General features: G+C 47.3%; 1 protein-coding gene across 3 annotated transcripts; it reads left to right on the plus strand.

The window, feature by feature from the left end:
- The first annotated feature begins 1,148 nt into the window (after positions 1 to 1,148).
- Positions 1,149 to 17,465, plus strand: CIPC (CLOCK interacting pacemaker). 3 transcript variants are annotated; one of them, XM_058567425.1, is made up of 4 exons: positions 1,149 to 1,210; positions 6,977 to 7,164; positions 11,621 to 11,790; positions 15,111 to 17,465. In XM_058567425.1, exons 2-4 carry the CDS (start codon positions 7,029 to 7,031, stop codon positions 15,996 to 15,998), a joined length of 1,194 nt encoding a protein of 397 aa, XP_058423408.1. In that variant the 5' UTR covers positions 1,149 to 1,210; positions 6,977 to 7,028; the 3' UTR covers positions 15,999 to 17,465. The 3 variants fall into 3 exon arrangements, with proteins under 3 accessions (XP_058423408.1, XP_058423409.1, XP_058423410.1); XM_058567426.1 differs by lacking the exon at positions 1,149 to 1,210 and adding an exon at positions 1,291 to 1,364; XM_058567427.1 differs by lacking the exon at positions 1,149 to 1,210 and adding an exon at positions 2,106 to 6,650.
- Positions 17,466 to 24,690: the final 7,225 nt, after the last annotated feature.

Genomic DNA, 24,690 nt, shown 5'->3' on the forward strand with positions numbered 1-24,690 from the left:
AGTGCTTAGAAAGGCTGAGACCAGCAACAGAGGGCGATTTCCTCTTTCCCCATCATCTAGATCAGAGCTGTCCAATCCAACTTGCTGCGATGCTGGCATGCGGCTGTCCAATAAAATAGCCATTAGCTACATGTGGTTATTGAGGATTTGAAATATGGCTAGCGCAACTAAGAGGCTGAATTATTAAATTTTATTTTAATTAGTTCAATACCCTCTGGTGGCTACCCTATTGGACAGGGCAGCTCTAGAACTTGCCTCCATCTGTCAGCCTCTTTAAATTCAAATCTAAGAAGTATCCCTCACTGACTCAACGCATCAGAACTTCGACTGATCGCAACCCCCTTTTCTTTAGCTGTTACACGTGTGCGACACTTCGCCAAGCGCCGGCATGAGAAACAGTATCCATATAAAACTCAACATCTTGGACAGTCGCACGGGACAAAGTGAGTCAAAATGACATGAAATCATCCAAGAGAAATACTGATTGCGCCCTAGGCTCGCGGAGCCCTGTCTCCAGGGGCGGCCGGGAACGCACCCCAGCCGCCGCGGCAGGCGTGGCAAACATGCGAGCAGCGCGCGGGGCGGTCGCGGCACGGCTCCCTCCCACGCCGACCGCCCCGCACGGGCTCGCGTGCAAGACAGGCCTGGCCTGTCCCGGTCCCCAACCCCAACGGTGTCGCGGCGTACAAGCCGAGAGAGCCGTTCCCTCCGGCCACCCTCCACCCGCTCCCGCAGGAGAAGCGCGCCTCCTGCCATGTCTGCTTCAGGCCCGCCCACCCCCCGGCTCCTCCACACCCCGCCTCGAAACCCATCCCCAGCGGCTCAGAGCTCAAGGTCCTCGGTACAAAATGGCGACGAGGCCTGGAAAACCGACCATAGAGACAGCCCCCTGCCGCGGAGAGAGCGGACGTCCTCCGCTCTCCCAGAGAGGCGTGCCAGCCACTCCTTCCGGCGGAGGCGGGAACAGGGCGCGCCTCCAAGGGCCTTTCTAGGAGCACAGCGGGCAGTCTCTATGGTGCCGGGTCATCCGATCCGGGTCACGTGTCTGGAGCAAGCTGCCGCGGAGGCGGGGAAGAAGCGATGGGCGGGCCGCGGCCGGGATAGCTCGGGACGCCGCGACGACGGGGTTGTCATGGAGCCGCGGGGCCGGGCTCGCGCATGCGCCACCAGACCCGCGAGTCTGGTCGTGGAGCAGCGACCCCGGCCCTAGGTGAGGAAGGGAGGGCTGGGCGCGCGGGGAAGGAGGTGGGAGTAGGGGAGAGAAGAAGGGAAGCGAGGTGGGCGGAGAGAGAACCGGGACTTTCGGGGGACAGAAGGCCAAACGGCGGGAGCAGGAGGTGGTGCGTCCCTCCGTCGTTGAGTTGGTGGGTTTTGCTGGGAGGGGCGGGACTGCGTGGGAGAGGGAATCATGGGTGGGACAGGGGCTGGACGTGGGGAGGGGGCTTGTGTGAGGACCGGGTGGGGGAAGACCGTTAGGGAGGTGGACCCTCTTATAGCCCTGGGGGCAACAGCCTGCTGGGCTTCCGGGGCGCGAGGAGAGGCTGGAGGCCTGCCGGGCTGTGAGCAGGGGTTAAGGTATGGGCAGGTATGTGGGCGTGGGAGCTGGTAACCCGGTGAGGGTCTTGGTCCTCCAATTTGGGGGTGAGGGTGGTGCCGCCTTCTGGGCCTGGGGCACAGGTGTGTTGTCTTTTCCAAAGAACTGCTGTCACCCACTTTGATGGTTGTTTCCCCTAGGTGGCCAGCTTGCCAGGCGTGGTGCCAGGGCATGGGGAGGTGGGGGAGAAGGTGGGCAGTGCCAAGTAAGGAAGTAATGATTAGCGGGTGGGTTGGGGGAGCTCTGATCCAGACCCAGGGCACAGGCCCCAGCCAGGCTCCCTTTGGTTGCCCAAGTCCTGGCAGTACGCATTGCCTGGGCATTTGCCCTGGGAGGCTGGTGGTATGCCAGTCACAGCACAGTCCTAGGGTCTGCCCAGTTCTGCCCTGCTGAGCTGGCAGGCTGGTGGATGCCTGGAGGGTGCTCCTGCTGTCTGGCACAGATGCAGCGTGGGCTGGTGCAAATGGGAAGGTGGGCACGGTTACTGTGAACCCTCTCAAAGCTGGGATTTGAGAAAGTTCTCTAGTCTTATTTCCTCTTTGAAAGAGGAAAATGGAGTGAGCCATACATGGTTCCAAACAGAGGATATTGTATGGAATTGGGGTTGAGGATCTTGGATATGACTTTGCAGCCAAGTTGGAAAATGAAAATGGATGTGAATGGGAAGGTGAATATCAGAGATTTCGGTAGATGGGTTTTTTTGTCCTCTGTGAAAATGCACAGACCTTCTCCCAGAATGGTATCTCTGAATATGCAGACCAAGAAAAAATGACTTCAGAGAAACCTAGTAATGCATTTATACTTCTCACTGGGATTACTGATGGTTTTCTGGGTGGTAAGGTCTTCATTTTCTGTGGTCTTATCACTTGGTTGCATTTAAGCCTGTGCTTGTGCTTTTACCTCACACTTCTGTGCACGCATGTTATACACGTGACATATTTTAGAAGGAACTTGAGCTCTTGGGGAACGTTGCCAAGTATCTATAAAAGGAGGGATCTGAGAGCAGCATTTCAGATCCTTTCCTTGTAAACTCTGGGTCCCCGTTTTATCATAAGCCTAAATCTCCATAGAGATTGTTTGTGGATTAAACCAATCTTTAATTTGGTTGGTGGATTTATCCCTGAGGTTTCATCTTAGAATAAGGGGTAGATGAGATGTGTGTTTCCTGCAGGAGACCAGACCTGGCAGTTAGATCTTGAGATGACCGTGGTGTTTGGAAATGCAGAATCTTGACCTTCAAGCTGTTCAGGTATTTCGGTGACAGCTAAGCCGCTAGGGCTGTCAGCGAGACTCAGCAGGACAGATTTGTTGGAATTTATTATTCTGTTAAGTACCTCACACATTAATTGTTGGGCGCTGAGGTTGCAGAGATGAAAAAACAACTCGAGGTAGAGGAGACAAACAAATAATAGACTCTGATGTAAGAAGTGCAAAAATAAAAGAGCCAAGTGCTGTGGAGCACTTGTTAGAATTTTATCTAATACCTATTTATAGAAACCTCTATGTTTATTGATTCACTTCCCATTATGAGTTTTAGTGTGTACTATTCTCTCCGGGAACCTTTTGGACAATGTGTTACGTATGCACTTACAAGAGGCCCCATTAGGGTCAATTCTGACAATTCGGGGAGTCCTTTTAAGTCAGACACATGAGGATCTGAGATGTTTGTAAAGCAGTGCTAGTGGTTTCCAGTCTGTGCCAGGAAGCAGAGATAGCACAGTGGGTAGGAGCTTGGTAACCCATTTTTCAACCCCTGTCAGCTTATGAGCATCTAGCTTGATTTTAAGATAATACCAAAGAGGAAGAAGAATCTTCTTGAGGTTTTCAGACTTTGCCATTCGCACAGCCCTGGGTTTGAGAGCTCCGGTAGTAAATGCTGTCACTGTCTGCTTCTCCCTTGTTGAGGGCCTCACGTGGAGCTGTGTCTGAATGGGTCCGTTGTTCACTGAGTAATTGATGGCCTCAGTGGCACTCCCAGGAGGGAAGTGCTTCCCCTCTCAGAGAAGAGAGCTCAAGGTGCCTGGCATGATGTAGCCCTTCATTCTCCATCCCACCTGACCCTCCCTGGGACACTAAGGCATTCTTCTGCTTAACGCGAACTTTACTTAGGACGGAAGCTTTCATATTTTTAGTCACTTTCACGTCCAAAGTAGTCAATTTACTATCCTAAAGTAGATTATGCATTCTTTGTTTCCAACTGCCACCAATTCCCAGAATCTAAAATTTTTGCATCTGTTCTCCTTTTAACCTATTTGTTAACGTTTCAGTGTTTTGATTCCACAATCAGTATTGTCCTGCAAATTGTCTATGAGCCAGAATAAATTGCTGTGTATCTTTAGCTCCGTTGACTACACTGTAATAACAGTAGCAAGACGTTTTTTCTTGTCTTGTCACAAGGTTTGTGGAAGACTAAATTGGGATGCTTTATTTAAAATACCTGTAAAATAATCCATGTTTAGTAAGATAATGGGAATCTTTGTCAAGTTCTTAATTAGTTGCAACTGACATGCGCTACCTCCCTAATCTGAATCAGCAGCAGGGTCAGACTTGAAAAGTCTGACTGCCCATCCACGACCTATGTCTCCTTCCATTTTGAAGAAGCCTCCTGTTCACCTTCAGACGGTATTATTTCAGGAAAATGAAACTGTGCTCATTTGTTGAGTTTGATACAAAAGGATCCTGATTTAATTAGAGATACAGTTTTACATTTTAGTCTACTTTTTTAAACTGGATTTTCCGTGCTGTCAGACTTCATAGCCATCCGACAGAGAGACGTTGCTTTTGCATAGTGTGTGCAAGATGTGACAGTGCCATTGTGAGTCTTTTATGCACGAAGTACTAAATGTGACCTGTCAAAGAGTGCATGGTTCATATGGATTGAATGGGGAAGCCAGTCCCCTTAAATGAGTTAGATATGACACAAAATATTTTTTACTTGGAACTGTGCTTAAAATTCAAATCAGTGTGTGTCCCCTCTAGTCTACTTCTATTGTATGCAAAAGTCTGAGCAAGAGGGTCACTCAAGGACGCTCATAAACATCGTCGTCTTCTGTATAATTTTATTTTGAGTCCCTCCCCTGCTCCTGGAGTAGTTGATCTTCACTAGATGCCATATTAGCAGAGATGTTCAGACGTGGCATTTCAGGGTATTCTAGATACAGTGCTGTTTGGCAGGGGCTCGTCTTTCCACTCAGAAGGACAATTGGATGGAGTCACGCGTGAATTCAAACATTACTAGGCATTGCTTCCACTTACTATCTCAGTCCATTCTGGCTGCTATAACAAAATACCACAGACTGGGTAGCTTATAAACTGCAGAAATTTATTTCTCGCAGTTCTGGAGGGTGTAGGTCCGAGATCAGGTGCGGGCACAGTCCAGTGAGGGTCCTCTTCCAGGTCGCAGACTTCTCACTGTCCTCACATGGTGCAAAGGGCTAGGGAGCTCTCTGCAGCCTCCCTTATGAGGCACTAATCCCATTCGTGAGGGCTCCACTCTCATGATCTAAGCACCTCTAAAAGGCCCCTAATACCGTCATTTTGAGGGTTAGGTTTCAACATGTGAATTTCCCGGGGACACACACATGTAGCCCTGCACCCACCCAGTTTTGTTATTATTACTGTTTTCCCTATTGGCCCCCTGTTCTCTTTATCCCTGCAGTATCCTTTCTGTTCTTATGCCAGCCTTAGAGCTGCCATTCCTTGGTGACCCAAATGGCCTTGTTAAAACATCTGGAACCTTCTCAGCCCCTGCCAGCCCTTTGAAGGGCTCATTTGTCTCATTATTTGCACTGTTAGCTTAGTTCTGGATCTGCTATGGACAAGCTGTGCATCACTGGAGCAAATCTAGTCTTCTCTCCTGGGCTTCCGACTCATACCTGTGACACCCTACCTAGCAGCTCCCCTTGGATGACCCAGTCGCTTCTCTCTACATGGCCCAAACTGGACCAGCCCAGCCACCCCATCCAGTCCCTTCTGTGTTCTTCTTGGGCTCCCTGCTTTAGAAGATAGTACTGCCATCTGTCCCCCAATGTACAATCGCCAAGCCCCATCAACTCAGCTTCCTAATATGTCTCCCCCGTTTACTTCTCTCCATCTCCACTGCCACCACATCCGTTCACCTGGACCACTATGGTCGTATCCCAGTAATCTCATTACCACTCTGGCCTCTCTCCACTGTAGTCTCAGTCCAGCATCCAAAATGCTCTTAAAATGCAAATCTGATCATGTCAATCCTCTGGTTAAAATTTTTCCATGGCTTCCTATTGCTCTTACTATCCAGAGTCTCCTCAACATGGGTTACAAGGCACTGCCTGTCCGGCCCCCACTGACCGCTCTCCTCTCAGAACATGGCCTTCTGCCCCCCGCACTGTGCTCCAGCCTCCCTGGCCTTCCAGCTCTTCCACTGTGTCAGGCTCCTTGTTCCCTGAGGACCTTCACACCTCCACCCCTCACCCGTCCCCTTCCCCTGGCTAACTCTGTCATGCTCCAGATCCCAGCTACACGTCACTGCCTCAGGACAGCTTGCCCTTCTCCAGTCCCCCAGACTGTTAGCCCCTCCGCTTCATACCTGTCATCAAAGCAGCAGTTAATTAATTGTGTGATTGCTTGTTCCTGTGTCTCTAGACCGAAGCTCCGGGAAGGTAGTGTCCATGTCTGTTCTCTTCATTCTGTCCCTGGTCCTAGCACAATGCCTGGTTTATAGTAGGCACTTGAGAAATAGTTTTAAATAACTGAATGTAACTTCTCTGAGCCTCAGCTTCTTCCTCTGTAAGATGGGATAGCAACTGAGGAGGACATTGTGAGGCTCGGGTGAGATAACCTGAACAGCAATAATGTTAGGGGCTTTTATACAATCAAAGCACGATTATAGATGATCTTATTTGTGCTTAAAAGTGCTTTTTAAGTCAAAATGTAGCATGCATACATAAGGAGTTATTTTTACTCTTTTCAGTACCTCATCCAAAGAAGTGAAAGGTTATTTTGAGAAACTGCACTATGGGAGGTGGCAATAGGTCAGGAGCCTTCAAATGCAGACTGGGAGAGCAAGCCGGTCCAGGTGGGCATCGCCTCTCCTCCTCAGGGAGCAGGGTGGGTTACTCATTCAGAAAAGCCTAATCAGATGTGCCTTTGTTAGCAGTTTACAAAGCTTCCACTGTGTGTGGTTTGTGTGCTTTGAATTTGTAATGGCATCAGAGGACAGCAAGAGGACAGTGACCCTCCTTTTGGGTGCAAACCACTCTACTGTTAGTAAACTTTGAAGCCTGGGAAAATAGAGAGGAAGTGGGTGAGGCCGGTGTTCTTTGCCCCACTTTACTCACCGTGTGGATCACCTGTGTCAGCCCTGTGGGCAGTGACTTGTTATGCAATTGTTGTTTTGCACAGGGCATTCCAGATGACAAGAGTCCTGATGAGTCTACTTCCGGCCCAGTGAAACATGGAGAGGAAAATCCCGTCCAGAGAGAGCCCCAGAAGACTCTCGGCCAAGCTAGGCAAAGGCACGGAGGTGAAGAAGGTGGTTCGTCAACACGGTGTGGCTGCTGCTGAGTCAGATAAGGACTCGGGATTTTCAGGTTAAAAATACCTCGTTCTTTCTACATTGTAATAAGCGATTTGCCTGAAAAGCGTCCTCCCTAAAACTGGTTTTTTGTGATAAGGATGGGAAGCTTTCACCTACAGGATAAATAACTATCTGATCTCTTAAAATGGTAATTCTGATGCCATATGGCAGGCTACCTGTCAGAGTCCGCGTGGGGTCAGTTCTGAAGGAATGATCTGGCATCCTACATTTCCAGTTGCTACAAGCGGTTACTGGACACAATCTGTAAATACCCATAATTCTGTTGTTTTAGCTCCTCTTTCATAGGAATAGTTGCATTGCAGGAAAAAAACATTACTGCATGTTGTCAGCATGTAACAAGTTAAAACAAAAGTGGTATATAATTTAAGGTAACTCTTTTGCCAAGAAAGTAATTTTGCTGGGTTTAAAAACGTTTCCCCCTACAACCCATCCCTGCCAGTATCTGTGCATTTTGTATCTGGACTGTGAGCCTCCTGGCCCAATTCTAAACTTAAGAATCTGTTAGAGACAAGAAGGTAGAACGATTTTCCCCACTAGTTGGTCTTAAGCCTTACCTGAAAGGGCTAGCCGCATACCCAGTGAATCTTTTAATTTTGTGCTGAGGCTCTTTTTTATTTCCGGGTCGGAGGGTCATGGCTTGAATACAGCTCTAGTGTCAACACTTTTGGCCCAGGGGATGCAGAGGGGTGATGCCAGGCGATTCTGGCTGGTCAGCATCCTGCGAGCGGAGCCCTCTGCTAGAGGAAATTTATATTATCTAGCCTCACAGAGACTAATCAGTCCATCTTGTTGATTTATTAATTTATAGTGAGAAATGCAGCTGTTAGGAAAACTGAAACTCGCTCATCCTTAGATTGGTGTATTTTCTCCCTGTAGGCATGCTGCATGAGAAGCCGAATTATACATAGAGTGTTGCTGAGAGAGGAACAGAGCACAGATCCACCGAAGGATTAGGATAAGGACAGTCCAGGGAAGGGAGGGCCAACTGGTAGCCCTTTGGGTTTTTCTCTCTATTTCTTGGCATTATTTCCTAAGCTCATCTCGTCATAATAATGCTCATCTGAAGCATCTGTTAAAAACACTGGCTGCAGACCCCTCTCCTGGAGATTGTGAGAAGTCTGGGAGAGCCTGGAAAGGCGTTTTTTTTTTTTTTTAACAAGTGTCTCTGGTGGTCCATGTGATCAGACGGGTTTGAGAAACATTGCAGGCCTAGTGTCTCTTTTTTTTCTTTTAATAATTGTGTTTGGTTTGCGTCTGTTTTTTATATCGTGAAGGTAGTACATGCTCATTGTAGAAGCTTAGAAATTTAGGAATGTGCAAAGAAGAAAATAAACATTATCCATGATCCTACCACCTATTATTCCCAATACTGTTGACATCTGGTACTTCTCATTCCAGCAACTTCAGCTTTGTCAGGCCGGTTGTTTTGTAGTATGTCCCAAAGGCTGGATAGTTTTTCTGGTGGTTTCCTTATTCTCTATGTAGAAGTGCCTTAAAAGTATTGTGCTGTTCAGACATAAAGTGGTGTTAAAAATAATCAAACTTGGGGCCAGCCCGGTGGCGTTGTGGTTAAGTTCGGCAGCCCAGGGTTTGCGAATTCGGATCTCAGGCGCGACCCACATACCGCTCATCAAGCCATGCTGTGGCGGCGTCCCACATACAAAAACAGAGGAAAATTGGCACAGATCTTGGCTCAGAGCCACTCTTCCTCACCAAAAAAAAAAATCAAATTCATTATGCTCCAGAAAGTGGCCTCAGTGAATGTCTCCAGCCACTCCTGGGCCACGTGCCAGTGATTTTGTCACTGCCTGAGTTATCATTCCTTTTACCTTGGAGTATGATGTAATTTGCAAAACCAAGTAGTTTTTTCCATTTTAGTTATTTTCCCAACTTTATGTTTTGAAAAGTTTCAAACCTACACAAAAGTAAATGAATACTGCAGATATCTTTCTTTCAGATCCACTGAGTGATATCATTTTGTCGTATTTGCTTTATCTCTCTCCACACACACACGTTTTATATATATATGTCTATGCTGAACTGTTCAAAAATAAGTTGCAAACACTTGACATTTGATCCCTAAATATTTTAGTATGAGTCTCCTAAAAAAATAACATCCTTCTACATAATTACATTATAACTATCATTGCCAAGAAATTTAACATTGATATAGTTATTAATTCGCTACAGACCATATTCACATTTTTCCCCTTGTCCTGGTAGTGTCCTTTATAGCTGTTGTCTGTTTGTCTGTCTGCTGTTTGGGATCCAGGATCCAGTTGAGGGTTGTGCATTTCATTTAGTTGTCCTGTCATTTCAATCTTATTTAGTCTAGAACAGCTCCCTCTTCTTCCCTTCTCTTCATTTTTTTCTTTTTTACAACATTGACATCTTTGAATGAGTTAGGCCTGTTGTTTTGTAGAATGTGTACACTCTGGATTTTTCTGGCAGTTTTCCCGTTATTAGAATCAGGATAAACATTTTTTACCAGAATGCTAGATTTTTGATGTGATATCCTTCCCATTGCAACATATAAGGAGACTCCTACATTTGTCTTATTCTTGGTGACGCCCTGGTTGACCACTTGGTTTAGGTAGGGTGTAAGCAAATACCAGATTTCTTTATTGTAAGAGGACCCTTTTCTCTTTGTAATTAATAAGTAATTTATGGTTGGGTACTCTGAGATTGTGTGACTATCCCGTCCCCAACAAACTCTTGACCAGTCGTTTTAGCTTCCATTGATGAGCCTCGCCTGAATCAGTTACCACATTTGTGGTTTAAAAGTGGTGATCTCATTCTGTCATTCCTTGTCCATTTTATTAGCTGACATTCTTCTGTAAAGAAGCGCTTCCCCTCCTCCACCCTCTTTTTTGACTATCACTATGGATTCCTGGAGTTCTTTTGTAATTCAGTTTGATGCTCAAATTGTCCCAGATTTGGCCAGTGGGAGTCCCTTCTCCATAGCTCCTGTGTCTTTTTGACATGTCCCGACTTGTGTTTGTGCACTTCCACGCTTTGAGACGATAAGATGTCCAGGCTCATCTCATGCCTGCCCTGCCGAAGACTTGGAATCAGCCATTCTCCAGGGAGCCCTGGTTTCCTTTTTGTACATAATGGCATTGGAAGCCCCCATCCAGCACTAGGCATGTGCTGTGCTCCTGAATCCTCTGTTTCTGTCCAATGGTTCTTGACTGGAGGCGCAGATTTGGATTAGTCCTTGTGGTGCTCTGTGAAAACACACCTGCCCGGGCACCAGATAAATCAACTCACTAGGTGGAGAGGAGGACCCCAACATCTGTAATTTCTAAAAGCCTCACTAGAGATTCTGATTAAATGCAAGTGTTGACAGTTGCACTCGCCTAAGTTGTAGTCACGTTCCAGTCCTGCCTGGTGCAGATTCCTCTGAGGTTCCTGGTGAGCACCGAGGGTGTTGCCAGGCTCCTCACTAGCGGGCCACAGCAGTCTCTCTGTTGACTCCAGCAGGTGGCTAATTAAGTCCTTTTTGTGTGGATTTCAGTAGGGAACCTTATTTTCTTTGCCTTGGAGAGGCTCTGTCTATCAGCCATTGTGCCGGATCCCAGTAGGCACACTCCATGTGCATTTAGGACACCAACAAAGGAGATGCTAAACTCGGTGGAGGGGATAACAAAGAAAGACACATTTAAATTTCAGCCTTGATGAACTTATCCAGAATTTTACAATTAGAAGACTTAAGAAGAAGCTATTGTAATTTCAGCATGGATGTAAGTTTTGAGATTTACAGGTTGGTTTTGTTCTTCTTATTATAATTACATCTTGTGGTACCCAGAGCCTCTGAAAGTCTTAATCCTGTGCCAGGTCACACACTACCCCCCTTTCAACAACAGATTCTTTTTTTTTTTTTTTAAATCTTATAATTGTATTTATTTATTTTTCCCCCCCAAAGCCCCAGTAGATAGTTGTATGTCATAGCTGCACATCCTTCTAGTTGCTGTATGTGGGACGCGGCCTCAGCATGGCTGGATGAGCGGTGTGTCGGTGCGCGCCCAGGATCTGAACCCGGGCCGCCAGCAGCGTGCACCCAACCGCTAAGCCACGGGGCCGGCCCTCAACAAGAGATTCTTAAAAGTAATGACCTACGTTTGAAGCCTTCAACCCATTTCTCCTGTAGCGTGGTGATGATTACTGTCACACGAACCCCGATTGCCGCAGGCGTCTGTCTGTAAGGAGTTAGAGAGGAAGTCTGCTGTCCTAGGGCAGTGATTCTGAATCTTTTGGGGTGGGAGGGATGATTATGCATCCCATTGAGAATCCAGTGAAAGCTCAACACCCTCTCCTCAGAAAAATTCACAAGGACACATATCATAAATGTTGCATTCAATTTCAGGGGGTCCATGGCTTCCTAGGAGGCCCAGTTAAGAGCCCCTAGCCTAGAGACTGAGTGAACTAACCATTCCTCTGCCCACCAGATGGGAGCTCAGAATGTCTGAGCTCGGCAGAGCAGATGGAGTCCGAGGACATGCTGAGCGCCTTAGGCTGGAGCCGAGAAGACAGGCCAAGGCAGAGCTCCAAGACGGCAAGCAGTGCCTTCCCTGCACTGTCCCCCATGGTCGTCATGAAGAACGTGCTGGTCAAACAGGTGAGGAGGACCGAGAGCTCCTAACACCTGTGCAGATTAGGGTTTCTGAGCTTCTGTGTGCAGAGCCTCTCCCTCTCTACCAAGGAAAGATTTTAGAAGCAGACCACCAGAGAACCACGCTGATGCGTGTGTCTGTCCTGGGAGAGGATGTTTCCTTTCAACTACCAACAGTGTTTTAAGAAGGAATACAAGAGTCATAACGTGTTCTCATAAGTTCAGACAGTAAGACTATTTTATTTCTGTATTCCTAGTTGGTCCAAAGAGACTCCAGAATACTTTAGTCGTGTATAAAGGAACCAAGCAGAAATGTCCTAACTTCTGTAGCGCCTTCTAATATATGGCAGAATTTAGAGTAGAAACCAAAGATCTCTTAATTTGAATTGCCCTGAGAATGTAGAAATTTGGGATGCATTTACTTGTCTAAGAAGTAGAGGCAATTTCCATGTTTCTCTTGTCGCATTCTGAGCATTTTCTTAGTAATCAGCCAAAGCTGATGTTGTTAGTGAGAAAGCCGCTCGCCGGCTTCGTTGTGGCTGTCCCAGCAGAGTCCGCACGGCACTGCTGTGGAGGTGAAAAGTACCCTGTTGTCTAGCTATGAAAGAAAAGGAGATTTAGGTGAAAATCTAAGCTAAGCCCCCGTGTTGGAAACAGAGAATTCAGTCCTGTGAACTTGGTTAAGAACATTTAACCTCACCCGACTTTGCTCTAAAATAGATCAGTTCTCGCATGGGTCCATTGAGGAGCTGCTTGAAGCTAGTGCAATTTGAAATCTGGCTTTATGTTCTTGACTTTCCCACCTTGCGTGGAAGAATATGGCTGTAGCCTGACAGGAAACCTTAGTGTTTTAACTATTACCTAGTTATTTCTGAGGAACACAAACTGATTTTCAACAAGGCAACCTGGTGAGTTTGGAAAAAGAATTTGAAGATTTTTGCCTAGCAAATCACATCACAGTGGGAAGCACAGCTCTGCTTATTGAAATGCAGAGAGAGAATAAAGACATGAAAGGGAGCCCAAATGAGATTGTCCAGGCCCCACCAGTGCCGCCATGCTTCTCGCTCTCTGGCTCCCTTGTCACTCTTTCTTGTGCGTCTGTGTTTATCTGCCTTCTTTGTTGGAGGCGAGGCTGGCAGCTCCAGAGGGCTGAGAACAGCCCACAGTTGAGGAGCGAGGAGGCTTTTCCAGCAGAGCTGCGTCCTTCAGGACAAAGACCCGCAGGGAAGGCTGCTGGGCTGATCAGGACGTAGGAGGCTTGGGGGCAGGCTGACCTAATGGAGTAGTCCAGGAGTTTTGTTTTATTTTTCCACACATGCTAGAATCCAGCACATTTTAAAATTAAAAAAATAATATACTTAAATCTCTGCATATCGTGATAGTCGTCTTGATTATTGCTGCTTGGTTTTAGGTATTTTTCTTGTGAGGTCTGATTCCAGTTCTGCACTGGGCTGTGTATTACTTAATTATAATTACTTAACCACCGTGGACTTGAGCTTCCTCATCTTTACCACGAAGGCTTTGTGTGAAATGATTCTGAGGTCCTGTGCAGGTCTAAAATCTTGGCCCGTATGCCCTTAGATGATTTCAGCATGAGTAATACATTGTAAAAGCTAATAATAGAACAAATAAGCTAAGTATCTGTTAGGGCAGTGGGCATAGCAGCAGCATTAGGAAGAACAGTCCAGTGAGATGATCTTGGGAAAGCAATGATTGGATATTTTCTGGATCCATTTGCCTTGGAGGCCCACCCCTAGGGCATGAGTGACCAGGGGGTAGCCTGAAGTTTTGCTTCTAACAGCTAGGCTGATCTCCGCTTCAGAAGACCCCTGATTGTGGATCTCCTTGGACAGGGGAGTGCAGTTGCCAGGCCTAGCGTTGCTTGCTTACGGACATCCCGGAGTATATCTGAACACCAGGAGGACTCCAGAACAGGCTCCGCAGGTCATCCCAGCCTTTGCACAGGAGATGAACTATAGTTGGCCTAGCGTTCCTAGCCAGGCATCCAAGAAGCTGAAATGTGTGCAAAACGGTGTGCACGTGTAGGAAGATAGTCCATAGGTTTCTTCAGCTACATCAAATGACCCCACCGAGGATAAGAAGCTCTGTCAGGCTCTCTCTCTGCTAGCTTCATCTACACTCATTTCTTTGGGACTGAATTGGAACTGGAGTGGCTTTTATTTTATTTTATTTATTTATTTTTTTTGTGTGAGGAAGATCGGCCCTGAGCTAACATCTGCTAATCCTACTCTTTTTGCTGAGGAAGACTGGCCCTGGGCTAACATTTGTCCCCATCTTCCTCCACTTTATGTGGGACGCCGCCACAGCATGGCCTGACAAGCGGTGCGTCGGTGCGCGCCCGGGATCCGAACTGGCGAACCTCGGGCCGCTGAAGCGGAGCACATGCACCGGCCGGCCCCTGGAGTAGCTTTTAAATATTGGAGACAAGTAGCCATGTCCTCCTTTATTAGACTTCCATCTGAATCAGTGTTTTAATTAAAAGTAAAAATGTGTAATTGAGGATAATATAACAAAGGCAGTACAGCAGAATGGTTAGGATGGGTTTCAGAGTCACACAGAGGATGGAATCCTAGTTCCATCACTTAGTAGCTTGGTGACTTAAAGCAAGTTATGTCAACTTTCTAAGCCTCAGAGTCCTATTTGTGAAGGGAAATAACTACCTCATGAGGTTGTATGGAGATTTAGGGAGACAACCCATGTAGAACATCGCACACAGTGCCAGCCTGCAGGAGCACCAAGACACGGCAGCTGTGACTTTCTTGAGTGGTTTTATGGTTGCTGGGTGTCGCTGCCTTGAAAAGGGGCCCATGGATTCCTGACATTATGTAACTTTAATCAAAAGTTGTTTTCAGGTGAAAGAGGTTCCAGATGTAACTAACTGAAGATAGACTTGGGTGTGAAGTCATGTTTATAGTCTTGAGATCAGCACATTTTAACTTATTCCAGGAAATCGTACTGTCTCTATTTTTGTTGCCTCAGTTGTGACCTTAGCTATGTCATTACTTCACCTACCTACAGTTGCTTTTTCTGAGTGATAACACTTGAATAAAAATAGATATTTCTTACAGTTTTCTCTTAGGAAAAGTAAAAAAAAAAGAAAAAAAAATTATGCTATCAGATCCAAATGGATTTTCAAGCCACTTCTCCAGTCATGTTCTTGAGAAAGGCTGCCCTGTGGGTGAGGGAAGCTCTGTGCTTGCAGTGGTTATGAATACCTGAGTGTCTGCTTGTCCCTTTGACGGAACCCGAGCATCCGTGCTTTCAGCAGGTAACGCGTCGTCTGCTGTTCTTCCCTCTGTTTTCAGGGCAGCGGCTCCTCCCCGCTCCAGTCCTGGACTGTCCAGCCCTCCTTTGAAGTGATCTCGGCGCAGCCACAGCTCCTGCTCCTTCACCCACCCATGCCGTCTCCTGTCAGCCCACGTCACGCTGGCGAGAAAAAGTCAGACTCCAGGAACTACCTGCCTATTCTCAATTCTTACACCAAAATAGCCCCCCACCCAGGCAAAAGGTGCCTCAGCCCAGAAGAAAGAGGAGAGAGTGGAATGCAGAAGAAGGTCTGTACTGAGAGACTGGGGCCGAGCCTGTCTTCCAGTGAGCCAGCCAAGCCTGGTGCTGTGCCATCCAGTCCCCCAGCGCCCGCTCCTCCCAGCGCCAAGCTTGCCGAGGACTCAGCTCTGCAGGGGGTGCCCTCCCTGGTGGCAGGCGGAAGTCCACAGACTCTTCAGCCAGTGTCCAGCAGCCATGTGGCTAAAGCTCCTAGTCTGACCTTTGCTTCCCCCGCCAGTCCTGTCTGTGCATCAGACAGCACCCTGCACGGGTTAGAGAGCAGCTCCCCCCTCTCGCCACTGTCAGCTAATTATAGCTCACCTCTCTGGGCCGCCGAGCACCTCTGCCGCAGCCCAGATATCTTTTCAGAGCAGCGGCAGAGCAAACACAGGCGCTTTCAGAATACCCTAGTAGTCCTACACAAGTCTGGTTTGCTGGAGATCACTTTGAAAACCAAGGAATTAATTCGTCAGAACCAGGCAACTCAGGTGGAACTAGACCAGCTAAAGGAGCAGACCCAGCTGTTTATAGAGGCCACCAAGAGCAGGGCTCCTCAGGCTTGGGCCAAGCTGCAGGCTTCTCTAACATCTGGGTCTCGTCATACTGGCAGGGACCTAGAAGCATTCTCTGATCACCCAGACATATAGCTGAGAAGGCATATTTTCCTGTTACTTGAGCGGTTCCTTTTAGCTCCTTTGCTATTCTCTTACTCCTGTTTCCCAAAACTTATGTAAGAGCTTTCCTTCTAAACTTAAACTCTTCAGCAGTTCACTTATGAAACCACATGCCAATACCTGGCTGCTGTTTTAACCTGTGGTCTATGCACACTTTACTTATGTCTCTGTTCCACTGAGGACCTCAGATTCGGAGTGTCCTTGAGTCTCTTTTCCTTAGCCTGCAGGCACTTGGATGGATTACAGGGCAGAGCAGTGGAGATGACTGTGGGGCTCTTCCAGCTGTCACCTCCCACCGTCCCACTCACTCACTGTGATCAGGGGCCAGTGACATGGATGAGTGTACCTGTCAAGGTACGACACAAGAGCGACACCTGTCAAGCCAGGGAGTAGGTGACTCGAGGATCCTTCGTGGCTCTGCCCTGGAATGTCTTAGTCTCAGAGGAAAATAGGAGGTGCATTTGCATTCCACAACGCATCGGGCCACTGGGGTGAAACCTGAAGTGCTTTGGGCACAGGTTCAGCTTGGGGTGCAAGCTCTTAATCACTTAACCTTTGTTTTCTTAAACTTGAAAGTCAAGGGGAAAGAGCTGCACCATTTAACTCTTACACTGTAGTCACAAGCCAGATTTCTCTTCACTTAAACTGGTAGGCAAAATACTTCAGATTTTTACAGTATGGAATGGATTCAGTACCATCTGGAATTATAGTTGATGAATTGCTTTTTTGACTTAGAGTCTGAACAAAGTAGACATGGCCAGCATCTCTTGGTCAGGAGCCAGAAGATATTTTGGTAATTTATGCTTTTTTTCCCTCTCTTTTGAAACAATGCAACCTGTTTTATGTGTGAAAATCTTTTTAAAGATAGCTTCATGGTTCCTGAGAGTGTAATGTAAGTTAACCCTCTGCTGCCACGTTTTTTTTCCTTTTGTTTTTATTAAAGGAAAGAAGTGATTGTTAAGCTTGATAAACTTGGAATTAAAATCATCCTAAAGTTATTAAATATAAGTCCACAAGACATTGGAAAGTATTCTTCTCATCCATTTTCTTTTCATATCTGAAGTTTTCGTCTGTCCCGTGTGATGCACAGTGATGCGGAGCGACTGTGGAGCAGAGTCTTGTGTGTTTGTTTCATGTGTTGGATATTGGCAGCAGAGCCAGAGGTGTAGTGTTGGTTACGTGAAGTTCATCTAGAAATGGAGAATGTGATGAGGATTTCCAGATGGTACACATTGTTTCAGCTTCATTGTAAAGGTAAACTACTTAGATTTCTAAGTGGTAACGTTTTAGACTTTCTGTCCTCTTATTCTAAAATTTCATCTTCTTGAAGATCTTTGTACAAATTACCTTAATAAGTTCTTTATGACCAGCCTCATCTTTTCTGCAAGGAAAATGTTCTTGAAGTTTTACGAAAGCCAGAAACTAACGCTCATATTTACTAGGTAGTTGTAACTCTAATGTAGGCAGATTGCCTACACTTTGTTCTCAGACATGTTTGATTTAGATATGACTGATTTAGAAATAAACAATTCGGTAAAATCTCTGCACGCTCCTGATCAATGTAGAATTGTTACCTGCCATTTGTTTCTGAAAGAGTTTCAAGCATCGGAGCAAATGTGTCTTTAAGCAGACTCAGCTCCTTTGAGTAGTCTGCTCTTGGCCCACTCCCTTTGCCTCCCCTGAATCTGTGTGGTACTACAGCAGCTCTGCTCTGCACACCATGCAAGGAAGCTTCCTTTTTGGCAGAGTATGTTTGGCAGCAAAGCTATAGAGACAGGTGCATTCAGAACAGCCTGGGCACCAGTCATGAGTCTTACTGAGTGTCAGAAATCTGCACACACTTGCTGAGAACCAAATTTATTCCATCGGAAAAACCCTCTGTGGAGCTCTAAGCCTCTTGGACTCTTCTTCCTACATGAAGGTTTGCGTTTCCCTTCTTGTCACAGTAAAAGATGATGAAAGCCATCATTGATCTTCACTGCTGAGTGGCAGCGAGAAGCAGCACCACCCCTGGCTCTTCTCTGCTCTTCTAACTTGGTGCGGAAGCCTCTCTAGGCTGTTAGCATGGGTGTTCTTCTCCTGGTGGGGCTGTGAGCAGAAGCCAAGTAGAGAAGCTAGATCTTGGAAAGTGTGATCCATTGAGGCTAGCAGACATCTGGGGCCAGGAGCGAGATCGGCCACTGGAGGAGCCTAGGAGTTGAGCAGAAAGATCTGCGTTGGTCGCATGGGCTGTAAGTAGTTCTGGTCTCAGCAATGCATGCTTTGATCTGGTATGAAGTACTGTGGCAGCGACTGCTTTCTCAAAGTGAGAAGCCATTCTTAGCTCAAACCAACCCTTAGGAGAACTTCTGGCAGATTTTGTTGGCAGTATTGAAACACATCTAGAAAAAGCTGCTGATAGAATTGGGTATGGGAATGGAGTTTAGTGACGTTTGTAATTTATTACACTCTCATTGCTTTTTATTGATTATTGTCTGACTTTTTCTACCATGATTCGTTCAGCAGAACAGTAACTCTCCTGCATATATCAAAGTGTTCTTCCTGCTATGAATTCTTTAGGGTAGAGATTTATTTACCAAATGTGAATTCTTTTGAGGAAGTATGAAGTTTTGTAGAAGTTGACTGTGAAATGTCAGAGAAAAATAAAAGTCACTTACTTGAAAACTATATTTGGCCTTTTTGCTTTATACTGCTTAAAAATACTAAGTGAAAGCTAGAGTAAATATTTGCAGTGATTTAAGTTTCACACACGTGGACTCATGACATTTGGGAATGTTGGGGTTAGACACTGAGCTTGTGGAAATCCATCGTTGAGACTTGCACCAGTGTGAACTAAGAGGACCTACAGGCAAGTGAACACTCCAGTGTTCCCTGGAGCCTCGGAGGTTTGTACTGGGGAGGTTGGGAGGAGTGAGAGGAGAATACAATCCAGTGATTCCTTCCATCCGATCTGACGCTTTCACAAATGGAATTTGACTCCTGGGATAAGCTAAAGCCACGTTAGGTGAAGTTCTTTCTACAACAGAGAGGCCCTTAGCAAGTACATCTTTACACCTTCCTCTGTGCTCCTTAGAGTTGATTCCTAACCCTCTGCTCCTCCTCGTCAAGACTTCCCTAGAGGGGCTCAGCAGGGAGATGTGTGGAGTCCTCCTGCTCCCCAAGGCCAGTCAGGGTACCCTCCCAAGACTTTTTTCCTCCCAAGGAAAAATAAAAAACTTACCCTCATTCGAAGGCCTAAAGAGTTGCTATAGTCTAGTTATTACAACATTATTTCTGTCCTACCCAATTTTCTAAGTAACTTTTTTTTTGTAATTTTATTTATTTTTTTCCCTCAAAGCCCCAGTAGATAGTTGTATGTTATAGCTGCATTTCCTTCTAGTTGCTGTATGTGGGACGCGGCCTCAGCATGGCTGGAGAAGCGGTGCGTTGGTGCGCGCCCGGGATCCGAACCCGGGCCGCCAGCAGCAGAGTGCGTGCACTTAACTGCTAAGCCATGGGGTCAGCCCTCTAAGTAACTTTTAAAAATATGGCTATAAGTCCACTAACATGAAATAAAAATGAGTAAAGATGGCTAGAGAAGGCCCCTTCTGAAACAGCGACATCCTCCCATATGAAGCAGACCCCAGAGCAGCCGGGCACTCAGTATGGCCCCTGCCAGGCTGAGCAGGGCACAGTTACTTGAGTTTGTAGCCCCCAGCCCCTCAGCTCGATTCCCGTACATGGAAATAATTGTCCACCTAGGACGCCTTGCAAACATGACTGTGTAATCCACATCTTTTCTGGCATCATCCCAGACTACAGCCTGGTGCAATGGGGTCTGAAGAACTGCACGCACCTGTCACGTCTGTTCCTCATTAAGTGGGTGACTCTGGATAAGTCACTGAACCTCTCTAGGTGTCACTCCTCTCAGCTGAGTAATAAACAGTGGGAATTTGTTCTCTCTATGGTTTGTCCCAGCTCCAACCCTTTGTAACACCTATAGCGGTGTTACAAGTGAGCCGTAAGATAAACAGATTAAATTAAAAAACCTGGGGTGCCTGCAGAGTAGGTTCCCAGTGCTCTGGTTGGATGGCTGAATATTCCAGTGTTCTGTGGGGGTTTAACTTAACGTATGTGACTCGGGGGAGAGGCGTTTTGCCCGTCTGCCTTGGTTTTGCCTTTCTTCCGATTACCTGGTTGCAGCTAACATGGATTCACTAAATCCCATGTAACAGACTGCTCTCAAACAAAGAATTATTAGCCCCAAAGGAGAATAATTTGGGGTTAAATCAAATCATGTCGTTTCCCAGTCAGTCATCTGCAAACAGCTCTTTCCTTTCATCTGAAATGAAGGATGTAACTGGTTTTCTATTTTGGAGAGTAGGTCAATTAGCTTTTATTTCCTTCCAGATTTTTCTGCCCACAATCAGGGAGGATGTTTCTGCACGTGTGGTAGGGAGGCTCTGCGGTTGATTTACCATTACTTTTAAGGTAAACAGTCACAGACCATGTAGATGCGGTGGTACCTGGTGAGGACTTTATTCTGGTCCCAGCCTCCGGGGTATCACCTTTCATCCACACCAGAGGAGAGATTAGAGATGAGAAGAGGTCTGCCTGGGTGACACTGAACAGTCAGAATTGCTGAGGAGAAAGAGGCAGCAGGAAGCAGCCTTTATCTCTGCTACCTCAGGTTTTGTATCATAAGAGGAGGGGAGTAATCCTTGCTGTCCACTTGACACTCAAAGATTATGGTGAGGTGCAAAAAAAAATGATGTCTCTAAAGTGTTTTAAAATTGTTCCACAGAGCAAGCTAGCCTCCCTGCACACAAACCCAGAGATGGAATTCAGGTGACTGCATCCACCCCTCAAGGGTTCTTGTTTACTTGGAATAATAAAGATTGTCTTCTACCAAAATCTCATTTACAACCAATGGGAAGAGAGCAAATCTCAACCCAGCGTTTGGTTTCCTGGGAGGAGATAATTCTGTGGGTCCATGGAGTCATGTGCCCACTCTGGCGTCTTCCTCTCAGAATTCCTCCTTAATTCTTAGGACACGTGGCTCTCCTATCTCTTTCTCTTTCCGAAGGATGGTTATGCAAGCCATTAGAGAACTGCTTGAAAGAACAGTCTGTGTGGTTCCTGCTTCAAATTACAGCAGCTGGAGGAGATGAGCGAGAAAGAGAGAAAAGCCTGTGGAGTGCGAAGTTAACACAGCGAGTGGGTGGAAGCTGTTAGGAAATGAAGAGGAATAAACACTGAAAGTGGGATCCCGAGGCAAGCCCGCGTGAGGGACCCAGTCGGGCTGAATGGTTCGTGTGTGGAACCAAGCCTTCTGAGTGGCTTGAGAGCGTGAGAGTAAAAATAGCTGCCTTTAATTTTCCTAGACTCAAGAATTGCAGTGGCTTTGGAGGGGTGCTTGATAATTCTGGTAAATGTCTCTATAACAGCTGGCCAGGGCCTCTGTTCTCCAGGGGCCAAGCCTTTGACTGCTGGGTGGGCAGAAGGGAGTCCTGGGCTTGGAGCCCGCCCTTTGTGTGGGGCTGAGAACATGGTAGCTGCCAGGGCCGGGCTGAAAAACCAAGACCTGCTGCTACTCAGGGATGGTAAAACTGTAATAATATCCCCACAGAGAGCTGGGTTGAGAGCACCATCTCTGTTCACCCTCGTACAAATTAATAAATTGACGCGAAGTGAGGGGAGGAGAAGCTTACAGATACGCACAAATAAAACACTGCACCCTCAGCAGGCCCTGTGTCACATTTAACAGACGCAGGAAAGCCTGGTTCTGGAGGTCGAGCGGTCCTCCTAGTGGATGCTTAATTCTGACTCTCCTCTGTTCTGCAGCCAGGCCTCTGGGCTTCTCCTCGCAGTCACTGGGCTGCTCGGGAAATGCAAATGAGTGTTCACCTAAGCAAAACACACCAAGGGCAGGGAGCTGCCAAAAGAGCCAGACGCGGTTACAGGCAGGGTCTAGACAGTGTGCTTTCACGGGTCATGGCACTCCAGGAGGCTGAGGGGGCCCAGGATAAGCTTAAGGTGAAAGCCATTTTCAAGCCTCCAAGTCGATGTTTGTTTAGTCAAGATGTATCTGGAAGTATGTCCTGCTTTCATTCTGGAAGCATTTTCCAAGTGCATTTTCAGTTACTCCGTGAAGCCCCCAGCTAGTGAGTGACTAACGTCGCTGATTATACTAGTCAGATTGGGCCGCTGGGACAGGACTGGCCTCCCGGCCCTGCCGACCGCAGGGGACTGGGAAATGTGGGAGAGCACGCCCTGGGTCGTAAACGTCTCTGCCACACTGATTTTTTTTTTTAATCAAGGGAAAAAAGGGCTCTGGGACCCACAGGGTCAGACGTGAGCAGGCACCTGACAGCATAGGTCAGCCCCAGGGTAAGTCCCACTTTGGGGACCTTTAAAAATCCTCAAATATGTGGTCCTTAGGTCCTTACTACTCGGTTTTTCACCACCACAGCCCACCCCCCGCCAAAACTTGTATTATTTTCAAACCTTAATCATTTCCACTTCTGAAAGTTTTAATGATTCCTGAAGCCTACCTAAGATGTTGTCATTGTTACTTCAGGGTGACAAATACACAAAGTTGTCAACACAGTTGTGCTGACCTGGTTGCAGGGTGTAGAAGGATAAAGGAAACAGATGTGCTCCCTGCTTACATTCTAGTGGGAGGGTCACCATGACCATCACTTAGTCAATCGCCCCTTTGATGGTCTGGGTCCCGTTAGGTCTTATACATCCGAAGGAGGGTGTGTAAGCCTGGGCAAGGTGACACATCCTACTCACTCCTACTTTTATTTCAAACATTTTGATAACCTTTGGGTTTAGCATCCTTTGATTAGGGTGGGAACTCAATGTTAAACTACTAGTTGAGAATAGAAGTGTTGATATAGGCACAATGTATTAACTACTTGATAAGTTCACCCCAACACCCAAGCACACTAGGGGCGAGTTCTCAGAAGTGGATTATCCTTTTCAGTGACTCACCTTCAGATGTCTGAGCTCACCTCCAAAGGCACCTGTCTGCTTTCCTCCGCCCTCCCCGGCTGCTGCCCACAGAAGCCCTCCCACGACTCCCAGCGTGAGCACCTCAAGTTTTGCACCGTAAGCTCTTCGCTTGCCTCACCCTAGTCCTGGGCTTGGCAACACCAAGCACTTTCTGACGCCCAGGGCCTCCAGAAAGACACGTGTGCTCCAGACAGCTCCCGGCTTTGGAGCCCTCACAGCTGAGCCAGAAGACGGGAGTCACAGGGAAAGGAGCAGGGCAAGGTAGTGTGACTGGGTGCCCAAGGCCAACCACAGCCCAGAGCTGCGGGAGGTCGCCAAGACCTCAACAGGAACTCAGGGCGAGTTGAGATTTGAGCTCAGCCTTGGCAGACAATGGAGTTTAGATAAACGGAGAGGAAGGGGAAAAGCGTTCTAGCCAAAGAAACGAGCATGAGCAGAGGCATCACGGTGAGTTGGAAATAGCACAGCTTTGGATCTGGATCTGGTTTCTGTGTGATCCTAGCAAGTTATATCCCATCCTGGGGCCTTGTTTCCTCATTTGTTAGTTTACAGTCTACTCTAAAAGATTACTGTGCCGTGACGTGTAAAGTGTCCAGAACAGTGGCCCCACGTGGTGGGTGCTCAATAAACAGTAAGATTGTTGCTGCTGGTGACGCATGCCATTCAAAGAGCGAGGACAGGGCCAGCTGCGGTGATCTCGGCCCAAGGTCAGCCTTTCACTTTGTACTTAGAGCAGGGAGCAGACGATCAGCTGAGCTCGCTGCCTGCCTCCCGTACCCTGCTGCACCCAGAACAGAGCCCCTCCTTAGGACACACCCTGCAGAGTATTTGGCAAGCACGCTCTCCCCAGCCTGTCTGAGGCCTCACCTCTCTTTGGGGCTATACAGCCAAGGGGTGGGGAGCTACTGAGGAGTCAGGAACATTGATTGTTGGCCCCACCCTAGCCAGGATCCTTAATCTCACTCGTGGCCCAGCCTCCTAGCTAGTGACTCAGCCTCCAGTCTCCTGCACAATCCAACCTCCACGCCTGGATCAGGTGAACTTCTTCAAACCTCGTTGCTCACTTACCACCCTCCTCAGGCACCTCCTCTGCAGCTGTTGTAGCCTTGGCTGCATAGAGCCAGCCTCTGGGGAGCTCTTAAATGCCAAGACCACACCCAGACCAATTCTATCAGATTCTCTGGGAGGTAGGACCTTCCATCCCACCCCGGTCAGTAATTTTGAAAGCTGGGTGATTGCAAATGTGCAGACAAGGCTGGGAACTACTGCAATGGCTCTCTATTGTGGGATTGGGATTGGGATTGGGGTTGGGTTGGGCCAGGAGGAGGGGGAGGCGGAGAGACTAGCCTCGCAGAGTATGGTATGATCAGTAGCATCCCCCAAGAGCTTGTTAGAAACGCAGAATCATAGGCCCGACTGATTCAGAATCAGCATCTTTACCAGATCCCCAGGTGATTCTCGCACACTGTCAAGTGTGAGAAGCATTGGCACGAGCTTTTACAAGATGCTCACAGTGGTCCAGTATGTGCCAGGTGTTGTACACACACCATCTCATCTCATCCGCACAGCCTCTCAGCTAGTAGCACCTCCTCTGACAAGGAAACACTTGCCACTCATTGGACAAATCTGAGCACCTACTATGTGGAGGCTCTGTGCTAGGGACTGA

Source organism: Diceros bicornis, chromosome 24, assembly GCF_020826845.1.
Source record: "Diceros bicornis minor isolate mBicDic1 chromosome 24, mDicBic1.mat.cur, whole genome shotgun sequence".
Classification (NCBI taxonomy): Eukaryota; Metazoa; Chordata; class Mammalia; order Perissodactyla; family Rhinocerotidae; genus Diceros; species Diceros bicornis.